General features: G+C 40.2%; 1 protein-coding gene and 1 pseudogene across 2 annotated transcripts in view; one reads left to right on the top strand and one right to left on the bottom strand.

Moving 5' to 3' along the window:
* TPK1 (thiamin pyrophosphokinase 1) overlaps nucleotides 1-23018 on the top strand; it is a 354923-nt gene that overhangs the window by 310622 nt on the left and 21283 nt on the right. The window contains exon 9 of one of the 2 annotated variants that reach the window (XM_043463953.1): nucleotides 14247-14501. The exons of the other annotated variant lie outside the window; for it this stretch is intronic. Within the exon in view, the coding sequence (XP_043319888.1) occupies nucleotides 14247-14311 (65 nt within the window). The 3' untranslated portion in view covers nucleotides 14312-14501. Of the gene's footprint in view, nucleotides 1-14246; nucleotides 14502-23018 lie in introns of those variants that run through there. 2 annotated transcript variants of the gene reach the window in all.
* Nucleotides 2012-2128, bottom strand: LOC122439034 (annotated as a pseudogene).

The raw sequence follows: 23018 nt of genomic DNA, 5'->3' as shown, positions 1-23018 counted from the left end.
AAAAACTGTGTTATCTTTTTATTGTTGAGTTGTAAGGGTTCTTTCTATACTCTGGATACTGCCCTTATCTGACACGTGATTTAGAAATATTTTATTTTTCTCTGGGTGGTCTTTTCATGTTCTTGATACTGCCCTTTGATGCACAAAAGTTTTAAATTTTGATGAAGTCCAGTTTTCTATCTTTTTTCTTTTCTTTTATAAAGCTACTTGCATTGAAATAATATTGCTATCTTACATTTTAAATTCTTGTTGTCTCTCAGTTATGCACAGTCTAGATAGCTTTTAGTCATAATTTAGGTAGTGACTTGTCTCACTGGTGGCTCAGTTGGTAAAGAATCTGCCTGCAATGCAGAAGACCTGAGTTGGATCCCTGGGTTGGGAGGATCTGCTGGAGAAGGGAATGGCAACCCAATCCAGTACTCTTGCCTGGAAAATTCCTGGACAGAGGAGCCTGGTGGGCTACAGTCCATGGGGTTGCAAGAGTCGGACACAAATGAGCGGCTAAACCACCACCACCACCACCTGAACCTGTCTCATTAATGAGATGAAATGTCTGTTGCCTTTGGCTGCTGTGACAAAACTGCCACAAATGCCACAGTTTAAAGTAACACAGGTTTATCACTGTAGTTCAGAAGTGTGAGGTGGGTCTCACCAGCCTGGAACTAAGGTTTTGGCCAACAAGTGTCTCTTTCTAGAGGCTCCAGGGAAGAATCTCTTTCTTTGCTCTTTCCAGCTTCTAGAAGCTCCCACATTCCCTCGCTTTTGGCTCTCTTCCTCCATCTTCAAGCCAGCAGTGTTAGACCACGTCTTACTCACATTTTATCACTATCATCTCTGACTCTTATCTCCCTTTCCCACATTTATGGGACCTTTTGATTACACTGGGCTCACCATGGATAATCCAGGGTGCACTCACTATTTTAAAGTTGGCAAGTTAGAAAATCTAATTCCAGTTGCAACTTTAAAACCACATTCACTGGGTAACATGTATTCACAGGTTCTGGGTATTAGGAGGTGGGCATCTATGGGCAGGGACCCTTCCTGTGTCACAGATGACCCTACTGCTGACCTGCTGCTGAAGCTGGGGACTGCAGGACATCTATTGACAGCTCATGACGTTGCCCATATCTGAAATAAATTGACTGTAAATATCTTTGGTCTTGTCTCTACAAGCCTATTTGGGTTGTGGCAGAAAGTGTGGTAAATATGGAAATTATTTATTCTTCATGATCCTGTTTTATAATCCCTAAACCAGCAGTTTCTATTCTTGCAGTCCTGGAAAAAAGGAGCTCTGAAATTTGGCATCATAGATAGCAGTCTTCAAACTGGCTTCCTAGAAGTGGGTCATGTGGGCAGGTACTTACTTCTTCAGGAGCAGCTTGGTGCAGGGAGAGATATTAGGCTTCTGACTTACATGGATCTAGGACAAGGTGTTAGCCCATCCTACTTTATTTGAAAGGTCACCAGAATTCAACTATTAATACACCTCCAAAACTAGACTCTTATTAATATGCACAAAACATCTGACTTCCCAGGTGGCGCAACGGTAAAGAATCTGCCTGCTAATACAGGAGATGTGAGTTTGATCTCTGGGTGGGGAAGATCCCCTGAAGAGAGTAATGGCAACCCACTCCAGTAGTCTTGCCTGGGAAGTTTCATGGACAGAGGAGCCTGGCGGTAGAGTCCATGAGGTTGCAAAGAGTCAGATAAACAACTTAGCAGCTGAGCATGCATGCATACGAAACTTTGCATTTGTGTGATGGTGTATCTCAAATATCTCTAAAGGGCAGATTGATACTGTATTTAAAAAATGAGAAAAATGAGTCCTTAAAAATCTCTTAAGTAAAGACACTTAGCCATACTGTTTCAGAAATGATAATGCCTTGAGGAACACATGTTAAGTATTATGCATTTTAAAATAAATTTGTTGGTGTGATGCTAGAAAAAAGAGTTCCCCCTACCTAATGCTGTCGGAAGGCACCAGTAAGAGGCTAACAGTGGCATTTTCAAAAGCCTACAGCACCCGGTAGTCCCAGGCGGTCTCCCATCCAAGTACTAACCAGGCCCGACCCTGCTTAGCTTCCGAGATCAGACGAGATCGGGCGCGTTCAGGGTGGATACCGTGTTCATGGATTGGAAGAATCAATATTGTCAAAATGGCTATTCTACCCAAAGCAGTCTATAGATTCAATGCAATCCCTATCAAGCTACCAACGGTATTTTTCACAGAACTAGACCAAAGAATTTCACAATTTGTATGGAAATACAAAAAACCTCGAATAGCCAAAATAATCTTGAGAAAGAAGAATGGAACTGGAGGAATCAACCTGCCTGACTTCAGACTCTACTACAAAGCCACAGTCATCAAGACAGTATGGTACTGGCACAAAGACAGAAATATAGATCAATGGAACAGAATAGAAAGCCCAGAGATAAATCCACGAACCTATGGACACCTTATCTTTGACAAAGGAGGCAAGGATATACAATGGAAAAAAGACAACCTCTTTAACAAGTGGTGCTGGGAAAACTGGTCAACCACTTGTAAAAGAATGAAACTAGAACACTTTCTAACACCATACACAAAAATAAACTCAAAATGGATTAAAGATCTAAATGTAAGACCAGAAACTATAAAACTCCTAGAGGAGAACATAGGCAAAACACTCTCCGACATAAATCACAGCAAGATCCTCTGTGACCCACCTCCCAGAATATTGGAAATAAAAGCAAAAATAAACAAATGGGACCTAATTAAACTTAAAAGCTTTTGCACAACAAAGGAAACTATAAGCAAGGTGAAAAGACAGCCCTCAGAATGGGAGAAAATAATAGCAAATGAAGCAACAGACAAAGGATTAATCTCAAAAATATACAAGCAACTCCTGCAGCTCAATTCCAGAAAAATAAATGACCCAATCAAAAAATGGGCCAAAGAACTAAACAGACATTTCTCCAAAGAAGACATACAGATGGCTAACAAACACATGAAAAGATGCTCAACATCACTCATTATCAGAGAAATGCAAAACAAAACCACAATGAGGTACCATTACACACCAGTCAGAATGGCTGCTATCCAAAAGCCTACAAGCAATAAATGCTGGAGAGGGTGTGGAGAAAAGGGAACCCTCTTACACTGTTGGTGGGAATGCAAACTAGTACAGCCACTATGGAAAACAGTGTGGAGATTCCTTAAAAAACTGGAAATAGAACTGCCATATGACCCAGCAATCCCACTTCTGGGCATACACACTGAGGAAACCAGATCTGAAAGAGACACGTGCACCCCAATGTTCATCGCAGCACTGTTTATAATAGCCAGGACATGGAAGCAACCTAGATGCCCATCAGCAGATGAATGGATAAGGAAGCTGTGGTACATATACACCATGGAATATTGACTCAGCCATTAAAAAGAATTCATTTGAACCAGTCCTAATGAGATGGATGAAGCTGGAGCCCATTATACAGAGTGAAGTAAGCCAGAAAGATAAAGAACATTACAGCATACTAACACATATATATGGAATTTAGAAAGGTGATAACGATAACCCTATATGCAAAACAGAAAAAGAGACACAGAAATACAGAACAGACTTTTGAACTCTGTGGGAGAATGTGAGGGTGGGATATTTCAAAAGAACAGCATGTATACTTTCTATGGTGAAACAGATCACCAGCCCAGGTGGGATGCATGAGACAAGTGCTCCGGCCTGGTGCACTGGGAAGACCCAGAGGAATCGGGTGGAGAGGGAGGTGGGAGGGGGGATCGGGATTGGGAATACATGTAAATCCATGGCTGATTCATATCAATGTATGACAAAACCCACTGGAAAAAAAAAAATAATAAAAAAAAAAAAAGAGGCTAACAGTGAATTCTGTCAAGTCTTTTCTTTGATTAAAAGGAAAGTGAGAGAGTGGACAGGCTCACCTGTTTACTGCTAAGCTTCCTCTCCTGCCCACATCTTCTTGCCTGAATAATCTTGTGCCACATCTAGACAAGGAGGGAAGATGAATAGAGTAGCATGTGCATACTCTGAGGGATATACGTAAAGTCTGAATTCTTCCATCTGTGTGCATCGAGGTGTCTTTTATCATGGGATATCTAGATTGTGAAAACTCAGATTATTACTAAAGAGGGCAGCAGGCAATTTTGGAAGTGTCCTGTCTCCCTATGACAGAGGCTTTGCAGCTAAGTGCAGTAATTTATGTTGAAAAATTGCAGCTGTCAGAGTATCCAAACACTTCATGGATCCGTTTCTAACTTTGCATTTTCATTCACACATTCTGATGTATAAGCTTCTATTACAAGGAAAAAAAAATACACAGCAAGTTCTAGAGGTATTTTCTAAGTTGTCATAACCTGGTTTGGGTACTATTCAACAAAAATAAGAATGAGGGTAACAGATTATCATCAGTGGTTCCTTTGCCCCTCCCCAAAGTCAACAAAGATCTTAAGGAGGAAAGAAATGTTAAAGAAAGAGATCTTTATTTGAATGAGTTTAGGTATCTAAGAAAAGAAGGAAAAAAATGCCCTACGGATGGAAAAAAGGGATTCCAAAATATAGGAAAATATATACATACTAACAAAAAGTACAAAAGGCAAAGGGAAGCCAAGGCAGTTAAACCGAGAACTGTTAAGCTGCTAAAAAAAAAAAAAAAAAGGCACCAAAACTGCATAGTTTAAGTTCTATATGTAAGTGTCATAGCTAGGGTAGCAGGGGGGGAAAGAATGACAGATAAAATCCACATTAGAATAAAGAGCCTGCAGACTTCAATTCTAATCCATTTTTGGCCACTGCAGCCATAAGCTGCTGGCCCAAAGATGCTGTGTTCATACTCAGAACTCAGTGACTGACAACTAGAGCCACTTGCCTCGCTCATGCAGCTACAGCTCAGGTGGGATTCGGCTAATCTGAAATGACTTGTTTCATAGCACCTGCTGTCACTGCTCCGCCTCTTAAAATAGATGAGTGCGGCATCTGGATGGCCATGCTCCTGACACCTCTCTCTGGATTTAGTGCAGCACATTCTTCTCAGCGCAGTGCCAAACACTCAAGATAGCAAACAGAAACATGCCGAGCCTCCCAGGACCCGTGTTCTGACTTGGTGCACCGTCCTCTCTGTTCAGGTATCATTGGCTAAAAGTCACATGGCCACAGCTGTGTCAAGGGGCAGACTCTGATCTGGATGAAGAGTCCTGCAACTCTGAACCACATTTTGTACCCAAGAAAGCTTCTGCTATAGGCAGTAAGATAATCTAGATCAGCCTGTAAAATCTTCCAGTGAAACATTTGGGGGAGAAAAAAAAGCCCTCTAGTTTTTACATAATTCATACATCAAAAGTCTTAGCCCAAGGAACAGATACAATAGGTTTAGCCTTCACATCTTCATCCCCTAATTCTTCTACTCAAAAAGCGATCAAGTTATAGGAACATCTTTACTGTTTTTACACCTTTAAAAAAAAATGGCCAATGTTCACTTAATAGGTGTAGATGTATGTGTGTGTGCATGCTCTGTCATGTCTGACTCTTTGTGACCACGTGGGATTTTCCCAGTAAGAGTACTGGAGTGGGCTGCCATTTCCTCCTCCATAACAGCTATAGGTACTTGAGCATATTTGTTGGAGAAATGTGTGAATGAAGCTGCCTTGGCCACAAGAACTGAAATCATTGCTTTGCTAATCATAAGATCCCAGATTGACCATCATTAACACTAGCTGGACATTCTCAAGGCATCATTTTCTCACATGAGCAGTTGACTATATCAATCAATGTAAATAGTTCAGTGCTGTGGGAGTAATAATCTAAAGCCCGGTTTTTGCTTACAAAGGATTAGTAGTTGCCTCAGCAGAGCAACAGCATATAGTCAGTTAAATGTAAAAGTATCCTATTCCAATTCTTATATTTACTCTTCCTATATTTGCCAACTATTCCTAAATTACTGCTTTCATCCAGTCATTCCTTATAAAAATTTATACAGTGGTTTTCTATTGCTTAATAGTCTAGGATACAACTCTTGCTTGATCCGGTTCTTTCTAGGCCCATCAATCCTGTCTTTTGAAAGAAAATGTCACTTTGCAGAAGCATAAATATTAGTGGTGACATTTGAGTGTATGTCGTGGAATACTACTGAAATGGGGACAGGCTTACAGAGCTGCTAAGGGCCCATCTCTTTTCCCTGTGTCCCAACAGCCAAGATACACATTTTTCAAAGAAAGCAGAGTGAGCAATGCATTGTACATTTTAATTGCTCTAAGATGAGTAGTAGGTTTTAGGGAACGACAGAGCAGCCAGAGGCAGGGAACACGTTGTGGATGTTAAGTATGGTATACTCAGATACACTGAGAGACTTGAGTAGACCACAGTTTCTTGCCCTAAACTTTCAAACCAATTCTCAAATTCAAAGGCAGATACATGAAGAATGTATCATGCATAATAATTAAAAGTCTGTATTCTCATCTCAGATAAGTCTTGAAGACTGGCCAGGATAAAGGACTTTGTAACTTTTAATACTTATTAGTACATTTTGCAAGTTAGCTTAATGATTCTTTGAATACAGTATTACTAATTTGGAACATGTGGTTATTCATCAAATCTTTTTTATTATATAGTTAAAGAGAAAGGATTTGCATAGCAGGATAAACAATGGGTCATTTGAATTCTTTGTATAAACAAATCATTTTAAAGAATTTAAGGATGCATTCACTTTCTTACATGAATTCATTTAGTTACTCAAGATTCATCCCTTATAGCTTTCTTCAGTCCCACCTACTACAAATTGATATTAACTTCCTTTGCTTTGTTTTTAAATCTCAAACCATACTTGGACTAAATATTTCATATCTTCAGGACTACGTAATTAAGATTGTCTTCCATGAGTCTCAGGCCAATGCAAACTGTGGTCTATGAAACCCAACCCGATAGGAATCCTCTATTTTGACTCATAAGACTCCTTTTTCTGAGCTGACTTGGTTGGACTGACTAACTGGACTTGTCAAGATAATCTAAAACAAATGCATATGGCCACACACTATCAACCCACTTGTTTAGCTAGAATATTTCTGAGAGTGATACCAAGATCATAGAGGCTTGGTTCATCTCACATAGAATTCACCTCTCTGTCTCCTATTGAAGTTCTTCTGGCTGCAGGTCTTAAAAAATGAAAAAATAAGAGAGAATTATGGCTTGGAAAGTGATGTAGGGCTGTTTGCTTGACTGTGGGTTTGCATTATTCTGAAATTATTTTTAATGCACTTCTAGAAAAGCCTACAACTTAGGGAAATTCAAGGCTAGAGATGGTAAATGCTAACTTCTAGGTCTCTTGTATGATCAATAATAGAAATACAGTCTCTTACTGATGTTAATTCCTGAGGTCCCCAGGAAACATGCCTTATCTGGGGAGTCTTGGCCCAGAAACCCCATAACTGTGGAAGATAAACAGCCAGTTCCCCTCAAAGTTTGTCCACAAATAAAGACCTCAGAAGGCTGTTTCTTTCTGCTGGCTTGTGGGAAGCGCCCCATCTAAGTAGATGAACTTTGTTTATCTTCTGTTTTATTGCTTTAGTTCCTCTTGTAATTGACTGAGAGCGCAGTGACCTCCTCCTGTGCAGAACTGACTCTTGGAAGTGATGTTTCTCCATCAGGGCGCCATGGGGGTAAATAACCGATCAGGTGCACAGACAGAAACTCCTACATTTAAGCTTTTGTAACTTAAAGTTGCATTAGTTTTTGGCTATTATGGTTATTTTTAAGCAACATGTGGAACAAATATTCATTACGCTTTTATCCTGTGTGCACATGACAGGAGGTGCTGAGGATTCATGGGTAAGTCTGGTCCTCAGGAAGCTTCAGACCAGCGGAGCATGCTGTCTGCATAAATTGAGCTCAGTGTCCACCCACACCCAGAGACTATCACCAGTGGAGCTTTTCCTGCCCAGGAGGAAGGTTTCTTTTAACTCAAATATGAAGCTTTACATTTTCCAGTTAAACATCTGTAATTGCTTTAGTTTGTTCATTTGTTTACATAGTAGCTTTTGTAAAAAAAACAAACAACTAATTTGCATACCATAAAATTCACGCTTTTAAAGTATACAGTTCTCCCCATTGCTTTTGGCTCCTAACTTTAACTTTCAGGATCATTGTGAATCTCGCTTCTTTCTTTAGTTTACCTCCCTCAGTGTTTTGTCACCCACTGATTGATCTTCTGGGTTTTATTCCAAGATGATGATGCAGACTTGAATGGATATAGTCCCAAGGACAGAACCTTGCGATATTCAATGTCTTTCTAGAAAGCCTCTGATCAGTCCTCTTTGGGGAAGATACTATCTCCAATCCATCTGTCTGTATAATCCTAATTTAGCCCACACTTCACCTTGTTAATCTTGACAGTATGTAAAAGGATAATCTCTGAAAAGTACCCCATTACTGAGCATGACTGAACCATCCTTTTCAGTGATCTGAGTGCAGCAGACAGAACCCCATCCCTGTGCCCTGAGCTGTTTCCTGCGTGACACACGGGACCCTCTCCCCAAGGAGAGCTGAGTCACTGATGCTACACCGTCTTCTCCAAGCAGAGATCAACTCTTTTTCCCGCTTTGCTCAAATGTAGCTTTGAAGTCCCTTATCAATACTGAATTTAAGGACTTATTGGTTTTATGATCTTTCAGATCTTTTACTTTTCTATTTCCCCATGTTTTAAATTATTCTTGAATAAAGGAAACCTTTCAACTTTTTTTCCAGTGATGAGTCCATCCTCAGTTATGATGATAAGATAGTAATATTTACTATTAATGGCAGAGGATGAGATGGTTAGAACCATTACTGACTCAACAGACATGAATTTGAGCAAACCCCAGGAGGTAAGGGAGAACACAGGGGTCTAGCTTGCTGCAACTGATGGGCGTCACAGAGAGCTGGACATGGCTGAGCAATTGAAAAGCAACAATGATAAAATGTAGAATCCTGCTGTTGGGAGGAGTTCTGTTTGTCTGTCTGTTAGTCAGCACTTCAGCCAGTGGTAGCTGGCTGGTAGCTCCCAGCTAGCTTTCATGACAATTTCAGAATACCCTCATGGCCGCCATTGGCTCCAAAAAGATATCACAGCCACCCAGGTTTCCTGCTTTGGGCAGTTTATCTGATGATTTTCCTCCATGTCCCTTCCACATTTGAGTTAAACTCTTATCTAAATAATTTATACTTTTCTTCCCAGATTTTTGCCTGTATTGTATTTCGAGCCAGAAACCCATCCTTTGTTTAATGTCAGCATCCAGTGAACTGTTTGCTTCTTCCTGACTCTTTTTCTTGGTATAATTTTCTCTCCGTGAGGGCAGCATCATTAAAGTAACACAGTGTCTGTAACAGCATGGATCCTGTCACATTCCCTTGCTCTTACACTAAGGAAATACATCTCACAGTTGGCAAGCAGTTCTTCCTGGGACCTCTTGGCAAACTGGTAACTGTCTTCTGGGGACTTTTCCTAAGCATTTAACAATATTTAGGCAGAAAGACAATAAATGCTAATGCCTTTATTTGATTAGGGATTTTTGAGGCGCTCAGGCAGTGACGTGAGTACTATTATGGTGCGGTGTAAATAGTTTCCCACTCTAATTTTCTCCCTTGGCTCAGTTCCTAAAATTCGAAGGGAGTTCCTTTCCTTATAATTTGTGTTAAGAACCCCTTGTTCCTCCTGCTGTCGGGATCTTTCCTATCCACTGTAAATTGATTCCAGTGGGAGGGAAGGCAAGATAGTAAATCAGGAAGTCGATGCTCTCATTTCCCCTTTTGTTTTATTCAACTCTAATTACACTTTATTTTCCTATAGTAGCAGATTTTCAAAGTTACGTCTTATGAATTTCAATATTTATACATGTAAACAATAAGGAAAAAAAGACTTAACTGCTCTCCCCCCTTCATTTCACACCTATAATCTAATATTTGCCATAATGAGATAAAGATAAATCCTTTTCTCAAAAAGATGACTGTGATTACCAAGTAACACCATTAATAAATTTGCCATTTTAGAAATGAGTAGGTATGTATCACAGAGAAAGGAAAAATGAGATTTTTTTCCTATTCTTTTCTAAGACCAATAGGACCAGGTAAAGGCCTCTGGCAGCCTCCTGGTCCAAGAAAAATGCCCTCTTGCCTTTAAAGCCCCAGCAGGCCATAGCTCCCAGCAGAAATAATTATTTAAGCATCACTTTTCTGACCTCTCTGGGCACATTCACTTAATCAAAATGTATTAGTACACTCCATGTTATACCATGGCTTTGGGTGCTAGAAGAAGAATACTCAACATTTATTGAGCTCTTACTCATGTGCCAGGAAATGAGCAGAAATCTGGGTCTTTCAGGGTATTTTTTTCTGTCTACCCCTGTTGTTATTTTAGAGGGAAAAGGCAAGGATGGATCTTGGGATGGATCAGGTAATTTCAAGAACAATAACACCACCTACTTCATCTGTTTGTTACAAGGACTGTGTAAGTTAATTTAGCTACAGCTAAAGCTAGTTCACAGCTCAGTAATGCCGAACTATTTTTAAAGTTAAGAAATAAAGGAAGACGAGTTTCTTCCACAGGTCAACCACAATAGTAGGCACTGAGAATACACCTTGTTTTGGGGGGAAAAGTCATTGGTGATCTTAGTACAGTTTCAGTGAAGTAACAAGTAGAACCTACATTGCACCTGGGTGTGAAATGAATGGAAATTGAAGAACAGATAAGGAATCCCAGTGTCTGTTCTCTGATGTGCTTAAGAGAGACAGATGGAGAGCTGCAAGGGGCTTGGAGTCAGAGAGGGAGTGACAGAGTTTCAGATGGTAGAGCCTTGAACACATCTTGGTGATCATAGTAAAAAGGGAAGAGATGGGAAGAATATGAAGAAATGAGAACGTGCTCAGTAATCAGTAGGTCAGAGTGTGAGCCGGTTGGAGACAGTGGGATCCAGAGCATCAGACAGAAGAAATGTTTCCTTCTCTATGGTAACTAGGGGAAGGGAGAAATTAACTGACTGAATGAAACTATAGCTATTGGGAGTGAATGCTGAGAAGATGCTGAGGCAGTTCTTCTTGGGCTTGTTTCCCTAAGAAATTGAAATAGAATCATATCCTCAGAGTGGATAATACAAAGTATAGTGTAGAAGGTTTTGAGTATGTGGAAGTTTTTAAATAGTAGTTATCAATTAAAAATGATTGACCGAGAAAAGAAAGAAAGATTGCCTCAACAGAGGACCTAGCAGAAGATGAGTGCTTTCTCTTTGTCTTAGTCTCACTGTGGAAATAAATGAATGCCATCCAAATGAGAACAAGAGTGACTACTTATTTATAGTCACTTGCAGAGTGGCCCAAAGGCAGGCTGAGGAGTAGGGAAGCTTTATAGTGGGAAGTGGAAGACTTGAAGTCACCCTGATTAGAGTCTTGGCCTGGAGAAGCTGCAGGCCAGGCTAGCTAGAAGTGGACTCTCCTATGTAATTGGTTAGAGGAGCATGTTTGATGTACAACTGTTAATATAACTGACACCATCTTGGGCCCAGACAGTTCCTCCTGTCCTTCCACTGACCCTACCTAGGACTGTGTGATAAATCATGTCTCTGTTGTCACGGGGTTTGTAGTTAATAGATATTGTTTAGCAATCACTAAGTCCAGGTGGCCTGTATGCTTTGCTGGTCTCCAGACAGTGACAAAAACCTTTGCTGATATATTGCCAGTGCCCACAGGACTGGTGACCCATTCATAAATCTTGACCTAGAAATGCGCTTCCTGTTTCCAAGCACATACCCCTAGACCCTAACCATGAAATTGTCCCCATGGCCCCTTGGTGGTACAGAGTGCAGCTTCAAATGGTTCTGCACATTGTCTGCCCCATCTTAGCCTCTAAGTCACCCTACAGTAAACTGATCCATCAATTATATGGAACGTCCTGCCTCATGTTTTTGGTCTCAAGTTAGCTTCTCAGTGTGGTGAGCACTTCTCATTCCCCTCCATCCTCCAATATTTGAATTTCTTTGGCTGGTCTAAAAGTTGAAAACAGGGACAAAAATTGGGTAATTTGTCAGTTATTGATCAAGTCTTAGCTACTTGGGTTCAGTTGTTATGAAATTATTGTTTGGCTTCATGGATTATTAATAGATACAGCAGTCTGACTTCCTGGGCTGGTTACTATAGATAGGAGGTTGGCTTCTTCGGCAAGTTTTTGCAGGTTGTAGGTCAGAGATTCTGTTTACATGTGGTCTTTCCATTGTCTGTCTGTATACTCAGTCTCTCACCACTTTATCATTCTGAAACTTAAAAGGTCCTGCTGCTTAGAATCTGTCATTCCTTTGTGTGTGTGTTAGTTGTTCAGTCATGTCCAACTCTTTGTGACCCCATGGACTGTAGCCCACCAGGCTCCTCCGTCCATAGAATTTTCCAGGCAAGAGTACTGGAGTGGGTTGCCATTCCCTTCTCCAGGGGATCTTCCCAAACCAGGTATTGAACCTGGGTCTAGTGTGTTGCAGATGGATGCTTTACCATCTGAGAAGATAGAACTCAAGAGACAGAAGAGACCCGGAAAATAGTAATGGTATAAGCATAAGGAAATCTATAGGAATACAGTTTAGGAACTAATGGAAATTCAAGCTGTACTGTAAAGGAAAAGGTTTGTGTTTTTTTTTAACCACATCATTTCCCGCCTTGCATAAGGTGAACCTAGGCCGTGTAAGTGGAAGAGCAGGCCTGATGTCTCAGGACATAGAGACTTAGGAGCTCACCTAGCAAGACTGAAACTGAGACCCCAGGGAGGATGAGGGCTGTCTCCGCTACCTGAGACTTGATTTCCAGTCCAGGGTTCTCATCTTCACTGATCTAAGACCTCCCCATCATCAAGCATGTTGCAGATTTCTCCTTCAAATCTAGAATCACAGAGTTCAAATAATGCAGGATATTAACTCAGACCCTCCATTAATGACTCCACAGAGCTGTATAAAACCATGATAAACCTATTGTGAAAACTTACTATTCATAATGACTATTCGGGCTTACAAGAGTTTAAGGGGAATTTAAACTTACAGATCTATAACCATATCCATGATAAATGTTATGATTAATGTTATATCAGAATATGCATACTTTCAGGATTACTGTTGAAGAAATTCCCTTGTTCCCTTAAGACATGTGAGGAGCAGTTTCTCTGATAGGAGAAACAAGAGTGTATTACCACTGATTGATTATATAGTAAACCTTTACCTTGCCTCTCTTCACATAATGAATCTCTCTTCTCCTTACTGCCTGATGGGAAAATTTAATGGGATGTTTCCTCCAGTAGTAAAACCACTGAGCCATAGAGAAAGTGCTTTTTACATCTAGTGAGGGAAACACCTTGATACCAGCTAGGAAGAGCCACGACTTCTACATAAACGTTGTGCTAAATTGAAAAGCTTAACACAACACTTCGTTTATCAGAAACACATTTCTCAAAGTTTTGTCCGTGGATCTGTGGTATTTTATGACATGAACTCAAAGGCTGGAAAGGGAAATAATGGGAACAGGGTTCTGGCCATGTTCCCCTCTAGTGCTTCTGGACTCACCTTTCAGGTGGCCGAGAAGCAATATTAAATAAGTTCTGGAACACCTGGAGTTGGCATGCTTCAGTTGTCATAACCATGTAAGGAAATGCTGAGTTCTAGGAAAAGAAGTCAGTAAAAGATCCTCAGGATGGATCAGTACCAAAGGAGTGTGGGTTGGTCTGTGTCTTGGCTTTCTGGATGCATTACCTGATACCTAGACCCTGGGACCTGGTAGAACAGACACCAAATTCCCGGTCAGCAGTCATTCTGGATCAGTACTAAAGTCATTCTCAGTCTTTATGTTGGTTGTTGTATTCAGATACTCATTTATTCATTCAATAAATATTCATTTATTCATTCAATAAATATTTATAATAAGTCCACCTTAGACCCAGTACTCTGCTAACTATGCAGTACAATGGAGAGCAAAACAAACCTCATCTCTCCTGGGCTTCCATGATTCTGAGTAATGAGCAAACTTTAGAATTAATATTTTTAAGATAAGTATTTTTGCATGATGTAAACAATTAGGGATTCCTGGTTTTCACTGGAATTTGTCAAATTGGCAGACTAACTTCTACAAGTTGAGAACAGCTCTACGCATAATTATAAAATAGCATCCTTCACCTCCTTATCATAAAGTTTTTTTGTTCATGGCACCAAGGCTTTGCATTTGCACGTAACACTGCACCCTTAATTCCAGCCAGGCGTCCTGCCAGCATGCGCTATGACGTCAGTCTCCTCCTGTGGAGCACAGCAAGTCCGTGACCACAATGGAGAATGGTCAGCGTAACCCCCTTTCAAGCGTTCTTACTGAATGCCTGCTTAGTCCAGTGTTTCTTACCTTTGTAAAGCTCATGACTCATTTTAATAAACTTGAAAAGATCACTCTTAATGTCTGATTTTCACAATAAATTTTACACTTAACACAAGTGCAATTCTAAGAATTTTTTTCAAACTCTACATATAGCTCCCCCCTCTACCCCTAAGAATTTAGTCTTTTGCATCACAAAGCATATGAATGTCTATGTAGATGACAGTAACTGGCCTTTGTCATATATTTTTTAAATGTTTAAAAAAAAAAATCACAGGTGTACAGAGAGATATTTCAGGTATCCTAAAATGGCAATCAAATCAACACAACAGAAATTTACTATACTCTTTTTTAAAAAGGGCTTTAAGGGACAGTTTTTCCCCCACTGTAATTATATTATCTCTTTAACTCCAAATGTCATGAATTAGCTGTACGGGAGAAACTCAGAAGACAGTGTAGTGTTTTGTTTCCTGCAGTGATCTCCTGACTGTTGCTGAGACTGTGTAAATCTCTTTGTAGACTGGGTTTTGGCTACATCAGAACAGAAAGTAGATCTTTTTATCTTAGTATTTTAGAAACCAGTAACATATATCACATACCAGGAGCATGGCTTTTGCAATTTTTCACAAATGTCATGTTTGAAGGTGGAACTACATGCAGTCAATTGCACTGTTAAAAATTTAATGTCTCTGCCTGCAGAATGTACCAGTATATTAATTTAGTGGTGCATTACAACTCTGCATTTGAGGGTCATGAGCTTATATCACCAACTCTGGTAGGTATCTTCTAACAAGGTTCAATATGATTAATATATGAGCCTTTTATTTTAGAGTAAAGATATCTTTTTACTTAGATTTTACATATTTTTCCATGTTGTATAAAATCATTTACATGCGGATTCTTTACCAACTGAGCTGTCAGGGAAGCCCCATAAGCTATCTTAAATAGTCCTAAATAAACACATTACCATTCTTGCATTGCACATTATAAGAGCCATACTAGACTAATTACTGCTTAAAAAAGCATTTTGCATTTGTGCAAAACTTTTTAAAATCTGTCCCTTTTTTATTTAAAATATTAGAGCAGCATAAAAAGATCTACCAAAATAGCAGCCATAGAAAACAAAGTAGCATTTATTTAGAACACTGAAGCACATTTAAATCCTGAATCAAGAAGAGATCGATCACTCTTTTGGGAAAAATGCCCAGGAGGGTGCCAGGAAGAAGTCCACCTGGGCATCCATCAGAGACAGATGTGTGTCCAGATGCCTGACTTCATGCCTGACTTCATGCCTGGATCTAGAGGATGCTCATCCCTGGTCCCAGCTGAAAGTCTACACATCTTTTGTAAGATGTTTCGAAGGAAAGACAGTCTACCAAGATGGCTTCTTCATTCCTTGACAGGGAAACAGGGACTGAGTTAGGTTGTCTGTATCTCTGGGCTTATTTGGAAAAATAAGACTTCTATGGAATGAGGGCCAGAAGAGACAGAGTTTACCAGTTCAGATTAATGCCTTCAGCAACTCGGAACCAGTCCACAGTCCTGCAATGCATTCTGTAGGAAATGCCCCTTTGATTCAAAGAAAGGAAACTGCCATGTCTGTCAGGAAATAGAAAGTGGGACATTCTAGCACTAATGGAATGTGACTGTGACACAGGAGGCTTGCTGGCCACTGCTCAGAAGTGAAGCCACCCTAAAGCCAGCATCAGAGACAAACGTTATTCCAGATCCGTCAGGCAGCCACTGTGCCCAAGGAGAAGCCACTCTGTAGTCACTCCTTGGAAAAGCTCAACTAAGTGCAGAGAACAGAGGCCTCACGATCATGTCCGTCATCTCAGCAGCCGGGGATCTGCCCGTAATCGGAGGGCATCACAGGCATCCTAGTGAGCGTTCGTGAGTGAGGACCACAGGAGCTCAGATCAGACACGTTTTTCGAGATGATTGAGATGTTCTAGGAAGAATATGGGGAAAGATAGTTACTGCCCTGGATTGCTTCTTGGAAAAAAAAATGTCTGATCAAGAGCAGAAAATTGAGAAGTCACAGTTGTAACCATCAAGAGGGTGGTTTGGGATGTTCCGTCTACTATTGATGGGACCAAAGTGAGGAGCTTAGATCTGCTCATCAGCAAGGCACAACCAGGACCAGAATCAGAGGGGCCTACTGGTGAGGCCTCTTACCGACTAGATGCCAGATGGCATCAGAGGAACCAGGCATGTATCTTCCTGTCAGGGAAAGATGCTAGCAGGGAATATATGGGATTGTTTGTTTATTTCTTAATTACTAATATAGAAAAAATATTCTCAAGCTGCTTCTATATGTATATACTTACGGTTTAACAGTTTTTAAAAATAATTCAGTTTTTTAGCAATGATTGTTTTTACTAAATAGATTGTTGTAAATTTGGCTGTATCATGCCAAATAAATATCACTTCTTAACCTGCAGCTTTGATATAACTTTAGCTTATAAGAATTATATAACTCAGGTTTTGAGGAATGATTTTTTTAATATAACCAAAAATCACCATTCTCCATCCCTTTTTTACAGAAAAATGTTATAGTCATCTGATTTGGGTATACCTGATGTCAGATATTTTGAAACATTAATTTTCATTCTGATAGCTGAAAATACAGCCACTCTTTACAAATTAATTTTTTCCATTTTCTCTAGTGATAGAGATCACTTTTTTTAGAATTACAGATAAAAGCCCTGGCATTTAAGCCTTCTTCTATACCATGAAATAACTTTCCCATATTAAAAGTGAATGTAGATTAGCTGCCTTTCAACTTAATTTTTACCTAATGCATTTCCTATAGATATAGCACAGCTTAGCAACTAAGCAACAACAGAGCCAAATGGACAAAGCTCTGAGCCTAGGATCCTAACTGGTCAAAGTGCGAGCAGCTTCATTTTTATCTGTGTTAAACCACTGAACTAGATCATAGACATGGGCCCTTCCAGATTAGAAATTCTGTGATAAAAGAAGTCAGCCCAAGTCATATACCTGATGGGGAGAAAAAGACATTTAAACATTTAACATGTGAGGATATACATGCCACTATTCCACTGATACAGTAAATGCTAATTAGAAAGTCTTAATTTGAGCCTGGGATAATATAATATGCAACCTTTGTATGCAAATAGTTAATGCAAAGCAAGTTCATCAAGAAAGGAGAGAAGTTCATGCTGCCAGCAGGAAGGGATCCATGGTATGAATATTGAAAAGTGGATTGATTATTACAACTAGAGCTGGAGGGAATATATTACTTGTGCATTAAAGTAGCTTGCTTTTAAGAATGGCTAATATTTTCAGACTCATTAGAATATTCATGTAATAAGATGCCAGCTATTTCTAATGTGAAATATTATCATTGTGTATCAGTGAGAGGAAATTAAAAATGGAAATAGGTCATGATGAAATTTATTAGAAAAGCTGTATACATTTGTACACTTATGGACAAAGAAGACACTGTTTTATTACCCTCACCATAACAAATCGTTTCTGTTAGTAATAAAACATTTGACGTAAGTGTGGTTTTTCCTAAAAGACAGTGGGCAGACTCTCACTAACTGAAATTCTGTTCTAAAAGTAGCCACATAATCTAATGAACTCTGCTTTGATCATAAACACCTATCTACTGTTTCTGTCAATATTTTTCTACAAGGCAGTGAAAAGCAACTGTGACCATTGGGATTTCGTTTTCAAGTCTCACAAGAGGTTCAAGCTGAGAGGTATCGGAAGGATCATCTCTCACTAGAGTTGATGTGGAATGTACTGATGCCCTGGTGGGAAGAGCACTGGAGGTAGTGGGAGGCAGTCCCAGGGAACCGCAGTTGACGTGGAATCTAGAGAGGGCGGGGCCCGAGAGGACGCAGGGAGCAGGCAGCAAGGGAGATGCTTTCCTGTGGGAAGCAGGCATTTCATCAGCAGGGGGCCCCCGGGGAGCAGCAGGTCTAGTAGAGTTATCCAGACTGAGCCAGAGTCTCAGAGAGATTTACATGGTTCATCAGAACTTCAACACCGTTTGCAAACTCAAGGACTCAGAGTCCTCGGATTAATTTAACTAAGAAGTGTTGCCAGCCACAGAGGGAGAATCCGCTTCTGACGGCAGCCGCCCTTTACTACTAAGATTTATCAGTGTATACATGCAGAGATTTTTCTAATTCTTAGGTGGTGAAAATAATAGCAAGTTTCCTTTTCACATATTGGTGTGTGTATTGGGGGAGATAGGGATATGTGTAAATATGTACACTGTTACAGATATTTAAAAAAAAAAACCCTCATTGTAACCTAATAGGGGTACCTTGTGGTCAGAATTTGTAAACCATTCTCCAAAGTGGTCCTGTTTTTCCCTTTAGGGAGAGGTTCCTTCTACACATGGGTTATTTTGAAAATCCATACCATTTTGTTTGGGGTTGTTTTCAAGTAACAAGAAAACTTAAATATATATGATGATGTGTGTGCTCAGTAGCTCAGTGGTTTCCGACTCTCTGCGACCCCATGGACTGTAACCCGCCAGGCTCCTCTACCAGGCCTTCATCTCCTTTTGGGGTCACCTGGCTTTATTTGCATGGATACCCCTGACCTTGTCCTCTCCAGTGTCACAGACCAAAACATGTCTTTGTCTTTATGATTTCCACACTTTCACCACTTTCATCTACACCCAAAGTGACAGCTTTAATCTACCTCCTACCATCACATACTGTCGCCAGTTGAAATCTATACGGTTATCAATAAGGTTACTAGGTCCCTTCACCAATTAGAACAACATATATCCTAGTTCTTACCAATGTCATTATGCATGAAGCATGAATAGACTGGGCTTCCCAGGTGGCGCAGTGGTGAAGAATCCGCCTGCCATCGCAGGAGACTTAAGAGACTCAGGTTTGATCCCTGGGTGGGGAAGATTCCCCTGAAGTAGGAAATGACAACCCATTCCAGTATTCTTGCCTGGAAAATTCCATGGACAGAAGAGCCTGGCGGCTACAGTCCCTGGGACTGCAAAGAGTCAGATGCAGCTGAGCACAGCACATAAACAGGCTGGTTTATAGACTGGTTTAATCGAATCTTATTCAAGTGAGTTATGTCCTTCAGAGCAGTTTTTGGGGGCTGCCCCTGTCTTCTTCCAGCCCCACACATGTCATTCTTCTCATCTCGTCCCTCACAGCATCCTGTAACAGCCCTCCCAGTAGGTTTATGCCTTTTCCTAAGCATAATGTTTATATGTTTTTTATTTGTCAGTCTGCTAAGGGTTATCTGATTTGACTGGTAAATTCTAAAACAGCATAGATTGTGTGGATGTCACCTGCAGGTTTGAGATTGATGTTAAGTAATTATCCTTTGCTACCTCACATATTCTTTTCTTTCTTCACTTTTCTATGCCATTTCCATCTGTTTGATGGACTTAGAATAATCTCTGTTGACATTTGAAGGATAGAAGCAAATGCCACTTTAAAGCTGCTTCCGTGCAGATGAAATGATGATAGTACAACAAATTTTCAATACTTTATGGAGAAGTCAAAGCCCTTCATGGACATTAACCCTTTCATCTTCACAACAGCTGTGGTAGAGGTAACCAAGGACAGCTACTCCTGGCATTTTGCACGTAGATGCTGAGGTCGCCTGAGGAACTTTTAGAAAAAGCCCTAGAATGTTACAGTGGGAAGTTCAGCCCTGTTTTCTTGGTTGGTACTTGAGGCCATGAGCACAGAATGACTTGTCCAGTGTTCTACAGCCGGTCAGCAACAAATTGGGATGACCTCTGCTATATATAGCCAACGTTCTCCCGCTTGTGTGAATGTTTTGGGGGCACACCAGCACCCACAGGTGGCGGGGCAGGGCCCCGGAAGGTGAAGGAAAACAGAGCAACGGCCTTTGGGCAGACTAACGTCCGCCTCTTTGCATGCACACTTAAATCTGGTACGGACTCGTCACACTGAAAAATTTGGGGCCAGTTCTACACAGATCATTCATTTTGCCACCAATAATGAATGTAAACAGGTCACATTTTATGGATTTGGAGGGCCCTTTTTATTTCATAAACCCAGAAAGTATTTTTTTTTTCTAAAAATAGCTTTATTTGGCTCTTTAACTGCAATCTGGGGCCTCTGAGAAGAATTTAGTGCATTTAGTGATCTAACACATTTTCTTTTTAACAAAGAAAAATGATAACTTTTGTTTATTTTGGAGAAGCCTGAGCATTTGGAAGTCCTAATTCTGGGAGGCATTTTTCTAACTGGCCTAATCAGCCTTGATTCCCCCAAGCAGCAGCATTTCCTTGATCTGTGTTTCGGACAGCCGGCTGTGGAGACAGGACACAGGAAATGTGGGAGATGGGAGAAAAATTGAACATCAGGAGCCTTCTAATGAAGGCTCTAATCCAAGGGCAAGGAGAATGTGTGACTTCTGAGAGATGAAGATAAATGCAGCCACTTTCAAAGAGAATTATAATAGCCCTTCCTTAGTCATTTGAGTTCAAGGAAGGATTAGTTGTCAGGATAGAGAGGTGACCAGTGCTCACCTTGGGAGGAGTCTTATAGATGAGGATTTTGAGAGATAACATCCTGAAAGAAAGGACTTATTATCAGAGCCCTGCATAACAATGAGTAGTAAGTCTCCTCTTATCACTGCCCAGGCGCTGAAAAGTTCTGGGACATAATTCAGGTTAATTTTCAGGTCCCCCTGCATCAATAAGTAAAGGTTGTCCTTGCTGAGCTTCAATAGGTTGACAAAGGAAGGACTCCTTCCCACATAGCAGGCTGAGCGCTCTGCATCTCTCTTGCGTGCTTGTGTGCTAATTTGCTTCAGTCATGTCCCACTCTGTGACCACATGGGCTGTAGCCCCCCAGGCTCCTCTGTCCATGGGGATTCTCCAGGTGAGAATACTGGGGCGGGTTGCCATGCCCTCCTCCAGGGGATCTTCCTGACCCAGGGTTCTAACCCGCCTTTTTTATGGCTCTTCCAAGAAGCTGTGATGCAGGTATCAAAGGCCAGGTGACTTCTTCCTCAATCTGGCATTCATTGTCTTCCATTCAGATTTATTTTAAAGCCCTTCAAATCAGTGAGCATCTGTCTCTTGCTTTGATTCTTATAATGGCATCACTTCAGCTTTGGGGGAATCAAGAGGAACAAGATGAAAACACTTTCCCTCCACAAGTTCTTAGCCTGTTTCCAAAATTTTTGTCCAAATTTTAATATTGGAATTTTAATTTTGAAACATTTCAAACCTAAAGAAAAAATTTAATACAGCAAAATCTATACTCGTTTTACCTGTATTTACCAGCTGTTAACATTCTCCTGTATTTCCATTTCTGTGTGTGTGTGTGTACTTTCTTTCTGAACCAATTCAGATTATGCTGAATACATGATATTTGATCCTTGAAATCCTTCAGCTTGTATATCCTAAGATCAAGGATATTTTTTCCTATGAAACAGCAATGCTATTATTATCTATTCCAAAAAAATACAGCATTGATAGAATAGTGTTATGCAGTCTATACTCATAGACTATGATGTACTCTATAATACACTCTTAATTTTCCCTATAATGTACTCTTTGTTACTTAGGAAAAAAAAAAAACATGCATTGTGTCTAATTGTCATGTCAGTTTAGTCTCTCTTAAAAGTCCAGAAAAATCTCTTTTCCATCTTTCTTGACGTGACCGGCTAGCTTGTCAAATGCTTCACAGTCTGCATTACTCTGACACTTTCCCCGTGTTTATGTTCAGCTGAAGCCTCTTTGGCAAAAATTACTACAATAAGTGATGTTTTCACCCCAGCATTGTATCGGTAAGCACATAATGTCAGTTTGTCCTTTTACTGGTGATGCTGAGCTTGATTGCTTGGTTAAGATGATGTTCACAGGATCTGTCTGCTACCTTCCCTTTTTTTTTCAATTAAAAGTACTACATGGAGTATTACTTGGAGACTGTAAATATCTTGCTCCCCAACATTTTACTCAGTGGTTTTAGCATCCAGTGGCAGTCCTCACCTGAACCGGTTATTACATTGGAAGGTACAAAATGATGCTTTGCTAATATTCTGCTTCTGTTGCTAACTCCTTTAGTAGTTGACAGTCTTCAGTAAAGAAGAGGTTTTCCTCTCTCCACATGCCTTTGGAGATTCTTTTTATTACTGAATATATTACTTGTGTTACTCTCAGTATTCTCTATCTCAGCAGTGTAGGAGTGTATCTCTATTTCTTTGCTCCACACTCTGTCCAGCATTTACTGATTGTAGACATTCTGATGATCATTCTGACTTGTATGAGGTGATATCTCATTGTAATTTTGATTTGCATTTCACTAATAATTAGTCATGTGGAGCATCTTTTCATGTGCTTTTTGGCTAAACTTGTCTTTGGAGAAATGTCTATTCAGATCCGCTAGCCATTTTTGATTGGGTTTGTTTTTTTTTTTAATATTGAGACATTTGGAGATTAATCCCTTGTTAGTCACTTTGTTTGCAAATGTTTTCTGCCATTCTGTGGGTTGTCTTTTTGTTTTGTTTATGGTTTCCTTTGCTGTGCCAAAGTTTTTAGGTTTAATTAGGTCCTGTTTGTGGAATTTTTTTTTTAAATTTTTATTAGGAGGTGGATCTAGAGATATTGCTGTGATTTATGTCAGAGAGTGTTCCGCCTATGTTCTCCTCTAAGAATTTATT

The sequence above is a fragment of the Cervus canadensis genome, chromosome 3 (genome assembly GCF_019320065.1).
Source record: "Cervus canadensis isolate Bull #8, Minnesota chromosome 3, ASM1932006v1, whole genome shotgun sequence".
In the NCBI taxonomy this organism is placed as follows: Eukaryota; Metazoa; Chordata; class Mammalia; order Artiodactyla; family Cervidae; genus Cervus; species Cervus canadensis.
Note: the sequence above shows the minus strand (reverse complement) of the source record. Positions and strands in the feature narration are given on the sequence as shown.